Source organism: Hyperoodon ampullatus, assembly GCF_949752795.1.
Source record: "Hyperoodon ampullatus genome assembly, chromosome: 8".
NCBI lineage: Eukaryota > Metazoa > Chordata > Mammalia > Artiodactyla > Ziphiidae > Hyperoodon > Hyperoodon ampullatus.
The window spans coordinates 116,869,332-116,880,236 of NC_136921.1; the positions used below are offsets into that span (position 1 = coordinate 116,869,332).

The 10,905-nt window shown below is 47.9% G+C and overlaps 1 protein-coding gene across 1 annotated transcript in view; it reads right to left on the reverse strand.

Annotated features, from left to right (window-relative positions):
* The window catches only part of CFAP221 (cilia and flagella associated protein 221), a gene marked incomplete at its 3' end in the record, with an annotated part of 83,259 nt that extends 72,704 nt beyond the window's left edge, over positions 1-10,555 (reverse strand). Inside the window, exons 1-3 of the mRNA XM_079710567.1 lie at positions 10,513-10,555; positions 8,950-9,135; positions 6,251-6,351 (exon numbers count right to left, since the gene is read on the reverse strand). Coding sequence (XP_079566693.1) covers positions 6,251-6,351; positions 8,950-9,088 — 240 coding nt within the window. The 5' untranslated portion in view covers positions 9,089-9,135; positions 10,513-10,555. The remainder of the gene's footprint in view (positions 1-6,250; positions 6,352-8,949; positions 9,136-10,512) is intronic.
* Positions 10,556-10,905: the final 350 nt, after the last annotated feature.

Sequence of the window (10,905 nt, forward strand, 5' to 3'; positions counted from 1 at the left end):
GGCAAGCAAGCATGGAACCACCAACCAGGCAGTCCGGGGTTGAACAGCTTTTACTCAAGGGTCACAGAGCTCTCCCAAGGGCTGCTCACAGCTCCCGCCCCTCCGTCCCCACTCTGCTCTTTCCTTCCAGCCCCTCCACCGGGCAGAGCGTCGGGCCTAACCTTCAACCCCGGGCACTAATCATAGCATTTTCCAAACACAGCTCAGCCTCCAAGTCGGGGTCCTCCGACCCCTCCCCTCAGGGACACAGCTTCTCAGAGGTTAATACCCGACGCCAGGGATCTGGGGGCAAAATGCAAGCAGCCCTCTAAGTTCTTTAAAGTGTTTTGAGACAGGCTGGGACCTGGGACCTGGGACCCTTTGCTGTAGTGCTGGCACCGGGACAGACGTCTCCTGGAGCAACAGATACAAAGAAACTATAAGGGACTAAAAATAACTGCGTGCACGTGCAGCTGGGGCAAATTATGGACAACAAGATACAAAAAGACCAAAGCAAAACAAAAAACAAACAAACAAAAAAACCCAACTGCCACTTCTGAGGAGCCGGTAGCAAAAGCAGGGCCCTGTGTAGGATGCCTGCACACAGCCCACCCAGGGGGTAGGCAGGGCACCTAGGCCACCCCTCAGGCCCAACCCCTGGACCTGCCCCCAGCCTCACCCCATATAGGGAACCAGCCCGCCCCACCTCGAGGACCCAGCAAGGGAACTGGGAACCTGCTACTTGTTCTCGCTCCCCACTGCTGCAGCAAGGGCCCCAGTAAAGCCTTGCCTGAATGTCTCCTCTGGCCTCCTATTAATTTCTACTGATTACGGAGTCCAAGGACCCTGGTCGGTAACAGTTTTACCTTAAAATGCAGGTTGGCAATTGATTTTACTCTAAAATTTTGCTCTATACTGCATTTCTCCAAAATGGGAGAGTAAAATTGATGCTCCAGAAGGCTGCACCATGTTTGTTTACACTGTAGCTTCAAGTCCCCACCCTCGCACACTGACTAGAAGCCATTGGGATTCGTGGCCCCAGTTCGAGAACCAAGATCCTGGGGCAGGAGTGTCTCTGAATGCTGCAACAGGGACCTGAAAACTAATACAATTACTGCAGAAAGCCTGAAGGGAATGCTGCTCTGCATAAGAGAAGGCTGTAGAGGCTGACAACTTTGTTTGGGGCTGGCCACAGTAACACTGGTTGTCTCATGGGAAAATTGATTAATTATTTCCTTAATAAATATAGTTTCCCAGACAAAGTCTTTCCGCAGAGGGAAAGGGATTTTAAGAGGTCTTGGTTTTGAGAAAAGTGGGAACCATTATTTCAACTTCTAAATCGAAAGATTGATTTCGATATGAATCCAAGTAAAAGGCTTTAAAGACTTTAACCAGATCTGGATCAATCTCAAATGTTAATGAACAATTTATTGTCGTTTTAAACACACATTCAGTCATTCCATTCTTGGGTAATTTACACAGTTTCCTGTAACAAAACCAAGATAAAGGCAGAGTTGGATTTCCCCCCTTGTTTGCCAAGAGTCTCAAGGTAATTCCCTTAGGCATCTGCTTAAGTTTCCTGATAGAAACAGGAGGCTGGCTCTCCCAGAATGTTATTAAGATGAAATTTTGTACTTGTATCCATTTCTGTTTGTTTCAATGTCTGATAGAAGCAGTGTGATTATTTAGACTCTAGCCTGTATTTACTTGGAATTCACGAGTCTCTACCAAGTCACTCTCTTCCAATAAAGTGAGTTCAATATCTTGACAAGTGTTTATTGAGTACCTTGTGTGTGTTAGGCATTGTGTTGTACAAAAGACAGAGATGGCCTCTGTTCTTCAGCAGAATGAAGCTTTTACCTCCCTCCAAAAAGCCTACCATCTGGGTAAAGCAGACCTCACACTGGTCTCCAAATACGCCACATGCTTGCTCCCCGAGCCTCTCTCCTCGTCTCCCTCTACGCCCTGGGTGTCGGCTCCCCATCTCTCACTTTGCTCTTGGGCTATCCCAGATGGCTTCTCCACCACAAGCCTTTGGTGCAATGTGACCAGTAAGCTCATGAAAAGACGCTCAACATCATTCGTGATTAAGGAAATGCAAATAGAACAACAGTGAGTTGAATGGTGAACTCAAAAAGATACAACCACACCCTAATAACTGGAACTTGTGAATGTGACCTTACTTGGGAAAAGAGTGACTGCAGATGCTATTAAGTTAAGGACCTTGAGATGAGATCATCCTGGGTTACCCGGATGGGCCCTAAGTCCAATGACAAGTATCCTTTTAGAGACAGAAGAGAAGACAAAAGGGAGTGGGAGGAGAAGCCATGTGAAGATGGAGGCCAAGGTTTAGGATCATGAAGCCTCAAAACAAAGAACACCTAGAGCCACCACAACCTGGAAGAGGCAAGGAAAGATTCCTCCCAAGAGCCCGTGGAAGGAGAGAGGCCCGGCTGACACCTTGACTTTGGACTCTGGTCTCCAGAATAAGTTTCTAGTTTTCTAAGCCCCTAAATTTGTGGTAATTTGTTATGGCAGCCACAGAAAACTAGCATATCATACAACCCAATTCCACTTCTTAATATATATCCAAGAGAATTAAAAATATATCCACACAAAAACATGGACACGCATGTCCACGATGACATTATTCCTAGCAGCCCCAAAGACAAAATCCAAATGTCCATCAACTGATGAAATGTGGACAGTATGAAGGTTCCTTAAAAAACTAAAGATAGAGCTACCATATCATCTAGTAATCCCACTTCTGGGCATATACCCAGAGAAAGCCATAATCTGAAAAGATACATGCACTCCAATGTTCATAGCAACACTATTCACAACAGCCAAGACATGGAAGCAACCTAAATGTCCATCGACAGAGGAATGGATAAAGAAGATGTGGTATATATATACAGTGGAATACTACTCAGCCATAAAAAGGAATGAAATAACACCATTTGCAGCAAGATGGATGGACCTAGAGACTCTCATACTAAGTGAAGTCAGTCAGAAAAAGAAAGACAGATATCATATGATACCATTTATACGTGGAATCTAAAATTTGATACAAATGAACTTATTTACAAAACAGAAATAGACTCACAGACATAGAAAACAAACTTATGGTTACCGAAGAGGAATGGTGGGGGAGGGATAAATTAGAAGTTTGGGATTAAAAGATACACACCACTATATATAAAATGGATAAACAACAAGGACCTACTGTATAGCACCGGGAACTATACTCAATATCTTGCAACAACCTTTAGTGGAAAAGAATGTAAAACAGGAATATATAGTTATATAGATATGTATAATTGAATCACTTTACTGTGCATCTGAAACTAACACAGCATTGTAAATCAAGTATATTTCAATAAAAATTTTTTAAATTAAAAAAACAAAACAAAATGTAATAAAGCCATACAACAGAATATTATTTGGCCATAAAAAGTAATGAAGTACTGATTCATGCTACAAATTGAACAAGCCTGGAAAACATGCTGAATGAGAGAAGCCAGTCGCAAAAGACCACATGTTGTGTGATTCCACTTATGTGGAACGTCCAGAATAGGCAAATCTATACCAACAGAAGGTGGATCAGTGGCTGCCTAGGTTGGGGGTGGGTGGGTAAAGGAAGGAGGAGAGTGAGGCGGCTGGGAACGGGTAGTGAATTGTTCACTCATTGCAAACAATGAGTAATTATGAACAATAATTATTTTAGATTTACCCTACCATCATCTAGATAGCAAACCTAATAACCAGGAAAAGCAAGTTCCAAAATGAATGATTAACTTTGGTCTTTGATGCTGTGTTCTAAGGAATGTGTCCTTATAGATTGAGGGGTAAAGTTCCTAATCACAGTTTTAAATCCTGACCCTTTTCCTAAGAGGAAGCACTGGGCACCTAACAGGTTCCTCTCCTGATCCCGTCTCTCTCCACCCTCTTAGATGTGTAAGGACTCACGGAAGCTGCGTTCTCTGGAAGCTGCATTCTCTGTCGGCAGGGGTCTGCCCGATAGAACCTGACCTCACTTCCTGACAGCTTTACCATGTGTCAGTTTCCTCCAGTGGTTTTCCTCACTCTGAGAATGAGACTAACACGATAGTTGGAATTCTGGCTCTAAATGATCCACTTTAAGACACGGTTTCGGCGGGAGGGATAAATGAGGAGTTTGGGATTGACATATACACACTGTATATATAAAATAATCAACAAGGACCTACTGTACAGCACAGGGAACTCTACTCAATACCCTGTAATGGGGGCTTCCCTGGTGGCGCAGTGGTTGGGAGTCCGCCTGCCAATGCAGGGGACACGGGTTCGTGCCCCGGTCCGGGAGGATCCCACATGCCGCGGAGCGGCTAGGCCCGTGAGCCATGGCTGCTGGACCTGCGCGTCCGGAGCCTGTGCTCCACAATGGGAGAGGCCACAACAGTGAGAGGCCCGCGTACCAGAAAAAAGAAAAAAGAAAAAAAAAAAAATACCCTGTAATGACCTATACGGGAATAGAATCTAAAAAAGAGTGGATATACGTATGTGTATAACTGAATCACTTCGCTGTACGCCTGAAACGAATACAGTGTAAATCAACTATACTCCAATATAAAATAAAAATTAAATTTAAAAAATTTTAGAAAATACGCTATGTGAAAACAAAAATAAATAAGTGAAAGACATGGCTTATAAGAACGCACTGCGCGTAAACGCGGAGACGCCTGCGGTGGCAGGGGACGCCACCCACAAAGCCGGAGCCGCAGGACCCACGTGAGAGAGCCCACGCCTATCGGCCCCACTCCAGCACGTGCCCGCAGCCCGGTCTAGCCCAGCTCCACGGCCGGCTGCCGTCGTTCTGACGTCCTGCTCAGTGTGACTCTGGAGGGTCACGGCGGGGTCGCTGAGGCGTTGCAGCTGCTTTAATGCTCAGGACCCCTTTTCGTGGTGGATCAGGAGTGCTGTAGCCACCCCGGGCCCTCCCCAGTCTGGACATCCCGGTCAAGCACGGGGAGCCAGGAAGGCCCGGACTCATGTGGCTCTGCGGTGGACACAGCTTCAGCCGCTCCTCAGTGCGTCCTTTCACCTGTCTCTTCCGGAGCCCTTTCAGCGGAGCTGCTGCCCCAGGTCAGGCCGGAGTGTCTCTGGCCTCAGTGACTGATTTAGGCCTGGGCATCTGACCTGAGCAGGCGAAACGGAACCTTTGCTGGGACCTTCTAAGAAAGGGACACCTTTTCCCTGGTGGGGGAGGCGTGGAGCACAGGGCACTTGAGGGACTTCCCTGGTGGCGCAGCGGTTAAGAACCCGCCTGCCGATGCAGGGGACACGGGTTTGAGCCCTGGACCGGGAAGATCTCACGTGCCGCGGAGCAGCTAAGCCCGTGCGCCACAACTACTGAGCCTGTGCGCCTAGAGCCTGTGCTCCGCAACAAGAGAAGCCACCACAGTGAGAAGCCTGCACGCCGCAACAGAGCAGCCCCTGCTCGCTGCAACTAGGGAAAGCCTGTACACAGCAACAGAGACCCAACACAGCCAATAAATAAATAAATAAAATAAATCTAAAAAAAAAAAAAAGTTCACTGGTTGGGAGGCAGGCAGCCTAAGAGTCACTCTGTCTCCGCCGCCATGCTCTTGAGGCAAGTATTGTATTTAACCTTCTGGAATCACGGTTTCCTCATCTCTACAAAGAGAGCCACAATACAACCTCCACAAAGCTAGTGTAAAGACTAAACTGGACCACGTGAGACACAAAGCACAGTTCCTGGCCCCTACGGTCACTCAGCAACGGCACCAGTTTGGAGAGTGTTGGGATGAGCCTTTGGCAGGCGGAGGAAAGCTGGCCGAGGACACTGACGCAACTTTAAAATTTCTCATCCTAGAACTACCTTTCTGGTCCAATTTACACCTGCACTTCTGCTGATTATGGTGCTCTTTACATGAATGAGTAATATAAATGCAGAACGTTCATGTCATTTCATTATTAGGGTTAATTATCCCACTTAGAAAGTACCTACCCAGGGGTGAGGGAGGGATGGATCGGGAGTTTGGGGTCAGCAGATGCAAACTATTATAGAGAGAAACAGCAAGGTCCTACTGTAGAGCACAGGGAACTATATTCAATATCCTGTGATAAACTATAATGGAAAAGACTATGAAAAAGAATGTATATATATGTATAACTGAATCACTTTGTTGTACAGCAGAAACTATCACAACATTGTAAATCAACTATATTTCAATGAAATTTAAAAAAAAATTTTTTTTAAAGTACCTACCAGTATCTGCTGGTGTTGTTTTTCTACTTGATAGCCTCCAAAATGCAATATGCCAGGTTTTGCCTGTATGACCTTATTCTTCAGAAGATTTGCATAAACCTCTATAAAAACAATGCAGATTAAGTATATCATGAGTTGAGACATAAAAACGTATATTAAATGAACGAAGATCCTATCAACATGAGCTCCCTTTAATCTAGGGTATTTTAAGCATACGAAAGTTTCAGACAGAGGATACAGCTGTCAACAAGATTAATGATTGTTCCACATGAACTGGACTGCTTCTCCCTCTGTTTTTACACATCATTTGGGAGATATTATCATCACAATACAAATTCACATTTATTTATTATCTATTAAATCTATTATCTATTAAAATAACTTGCTCTGTACACATTTTATACAAGTCTTCATAATAAAACAAGCTTGTGAAGAGCACACACCCTGTGTTTTCTCTGTATAACACTGCAATTGTTTATTATGTAATGAATATCCACTTCAAAGAATCCAAACACCAAGGGTTTAATTTTATTACTGTGTATTTAACTGCTATTATTTGATTTCCTCTGAACTGAATTACAGTGCAATACAGAATAATCCTAAGGCTCTGAAAAATTATGCCTCTGGACGGTACAGTCTCAAACTGCTCTTGTCATGGGAGTGTCTTTTTTTGCTCCGAGTTTTGAGAACAAGGTTAGGACAGCTGAGCTCACAGAAGAGTCCAGGGCTACAAAACTTGTCCCGGCTCTTCACGCAGCAGGAACTGAGACGTGTGGAGAAGACACTGGGTCCCAAGCCTTTCCACGCCTTCTGTGCTTCAGGCCAGGCATCTGTTTATAACCCTCCATTCTTTCCAGTTTGTAAAAATCAAGCCCAGGCCGGGTTTCGACCAGTAAACTGCCTCCTGCGGTATGAATGCCCTGTCCAGTTTCCTACAAATGACGACCTGTCTCCTTTGGCTATAGCTAAATCTTGTGAGTCACAGACACCCTGACCCCACCCTTTGCCGCCGTGTTTCGTACCCATCTACAGTGGGTGTGAAACATTTGGTGTTTTTCTCCTCTGCAGGTGAATGGTCACTGTCATCAACTGTGGGTCAAACTGAAGGGCTGGACTGGGGTAAGGGTGGTGTCTCAGGGGGATTATGATCTCCGTAGTTTATTTGGTAAATTTGTAAGTATTGGTAATTACTTTTAAGTATTGAACATTACTTGGTAATTTTAAAAATTTTTATTTATTTATATTTATTTTGGCTGCACCAGGTCTTACTTGTGGCATGTGGGATCTTTAGTTGCAGCATGAGGGATCTAGTTCCCTGACCAGGGATCAAACCCGGGCCCCCTGCATTGGGAGCGTGGAGTCTTACCCACTGGACCACCGGGTAAGTCCCTTGGTCATTTTTTTTAATGCTGAAGATTTTGTGTGTAGGGCCACAAAATAGATGTAAAACGGGCATTTTTCTGTTAATGCCCAGAAACAGTCAAGTACACTAACTCGCACTCAGTGTGTTCTTCAGTGACAACAGAGCCACAGCAAATGCTGCATTTCCAGCATTCGTGAGGGGCCTTGAATGGCAAGTGGGAAGCAAGCTAGTGGGACGTAGGGAGCGGGACACTGGGCTGCAACAGCTGAACACCACCTCTCTGCTTAGCTGGGCCACCCCAGCTTCCCCAACAGTAAAATGGAAATAGACGGTATCGTGATGATGCGATGGATTCAGTGAGAAGACCGTAGGCAAAATGCATAACCTTCTGCATAATTAGCCTTCTGCATAACAGCTATAGGATTTAACAGGCTTTCCAGGCTCAGGGATGTGCGTGGGAAAAGGCAAGTATCCTTGAAGGAGCAGGAGTAACCGGCGTGGCCGGAGCTGGGGGACTGGAGGGGCCCTGGGTGGGCAGGCTCAGATCGACAGCAAAGAGGGCCAAGTGCCAAGCAAAGGAACTGCACACAGGGGATCCCCTGAGAGCATCCAGACAGGATGGGGGCAGGAGCCAGCATGGATTCTAGGAAGGACACTGCCAGGGCTGTGAAGAGTGTGGCCAGGGAGGAGGGCCCTGCAGTAGTCCTGGTGACCTGCTGATGATGAAGTGGGGACAGAGAGGAAAGATATTTGGGGAAGTGGAGGTGGCAGAACTCAGTGACCAATTTCCACCACAAAAGTCTACCAGTTACAGGACTCCCCTGGCTGTCCAGTGGATAAGACTCCACGCTCCCATGCAGGGGAAGCGGGTTTGATCTCTGGTCGAGGGAACCAAGATCCCAAATGTGGCCAGGCAACTAAGCCCGCGCGCCACAACTACTGAGCTCACGCGTCTCAACGAGAGAGCCCACGTGTCGCAAACTACAGACCTCACGTGCTCTGGAGCCCAGGCGCCACAATTAGAGAGAAAACCCGCCACCACAACTAGAGAGAAGCCCGAGCACCACAACGAAGAGCCTATGCCGCAACAGAAGATCCCATGTGCTGCAACTAAGACCTGACGCAGCCAAAAAAATAAATAAATATTAAAAAAAATAAAGTCTACCAGTGAAGTGGATGGATCTGAATGGACCCATTGTTCTTAATGATGAACACGATTACCAGCCTGTAAAACAATACAGATAAATCAGCACCCAACATTCCATTATGCTTTCTGGACTTTGGATCCTCTCGGAAGACGTGAGTTGTAAAGCAAATCTGTTTCCTAACCACCTACTTGATTCCAGGAGGTGATTAGGTACTTCTTTTGGTTTCTTGGGTTCCTCCACTAGGCTCCTTAAAAGGAGGGGTGATACATCATGAAAAGGTTCTTCAGCATTCTTTACTTCTCTGCTGGGGGTTTTCACCGCTGCCATTTTATCATGAAAAATGGAGCCTTCTTTTTAGAGCCAAAGGTCATTTCCTGGGAAGAAAACAGTAGTCATATAATCATCCACAGGAAACCACACACTGTTTTTTCTCAACCCTTGACAAAGGTACTCCTTGTCACTGTGTGGTTTACTGTGGCTCAGGGCCCCCACCCCACCTCCTCTCTCTCGCGGCCGCTCCGTTCCCACACGGGCGGTCCCATTCATCTTGCATCACACATTGCACCCAGTGCCGTGCCATTGCTCAAAACCCTTCCGTGGTCCTTAATTCTCCTCAAGAGCTTTTCCCAAAATGTAGCCCTGATGCTTCCTGAGGCTCTCACAGTTGATGAAGTTTGGAAAATGTTGAAGTCAGCAGTTAAACAGGGCTTTTCTTTCTGAGATTTCTCCGAATCAAGTTTCTTAGATGGACGTGACCATGAAACCCTTCAACATTGGGAGACACTGGCATTTCTGAGCCACCTTCCTGGGCCCCTCTCTGGGGAGAGGAGGTGGAGAGCCATAGACCTCCTCCCCCGCCACTGGGCGCTTTCTTAGGAGCTCTGTCCTAGGACCGAGGGTCCCGGTTCCGTCACACCCTTTGCCAGGCTTGCCTTCCTAAAGTTCACACTCATCCCAATGCCCCTTAACGTTCTTTAGCAATTGCTGCCTCCACTACTTCTGGCATTAATAATGTGTTGCCTTGTGATGGCACTTTGCAAATTCCACACATCTTTGTATCTCCCACAGCTGCGTCTCCAAGCTTGGGGGCTGCTCTGTGAAGCCCCTGAGACTGACGTAAAATCACGTGTGGATCTTTACGTGTGTTCTTTCGTTTTTTGTTTTGAGAAGGCTCATAGCTTTAGATTCCCCAAAGAGCACAGCATCAAGCAAAATACACTGAGCACCCTGAAGAGGTGCTCAGCAATCACTTTCTGACGGAAGGTTCTCCTGTCCACTCTCGGCCCGTCCCCTCTCGCCAGCATGGCTGAAGCTTCACCTCGCCCACCTCCTTCCCCGCCACCCCTTCAACACCCGCCCCGGTTCACTCTCCAGCCCCCTCCCCTCGCATTCCCTGCCCGTACTTCAGGGAGACACAATAGCTAAGCCGTTGTCACCCAAGCTCCCATCCCAGGTCACTCACCCCCAAGGTGAACTCTCCCCCTTCCCCCCCACCCCCCCACCCCCAGGCATCCTCGGTTTCGCGGCGCCATGCTCTTCGGGGCAGGCCCTCTCACCCTTGACAAACGCCTGCTCCCCTCAGTACCCCTCGACTCCAGAGCAGGGTCGAATCCAGACCCACGCGCCACCCGCATCCTCATTTACCCCTATGGGCCCGAGCTCTCCTCCGCCCCCAACCCAGGCTGACTTGCGGCTGGACACCCGTCCGGGGTTCAGGCTGCCTTCACGGCCCCAGGTCCCAGGCCGCTCACCCCGGAGCGGGTTCCCGGGCGGGATTCCGCGGGCGCTGCCACCTTCCCCGAGCGTCGCCAAGACGACGCGGACGCGCTCCCTGGGTCACGACCGGACGCGACCAAACTCCCCTGGGACGTGGGGGGACCCGGGCAGCCGCTGCTGGAGGTCTGGAGGCCGTGGGTCAGTTCTGGGGACTCGGAGCAGTCTCTACGGCCTGGGGAAGAACAAAGAGAGCGACTTATAGGGTCTGAGGACCACGAATTCCCGAGCGGACATGAGGAAGTCGGAACACACCATAAACTGCACACCCTGAGAGCAGACGGCGGGAGAGCTGGGCTGAAACGGGCGGGGCTTAAAGGGGTGGTGCTGAAGCTGATGGGGCGGGGCTGAAGCTGAAGGGGTGGGGCGGG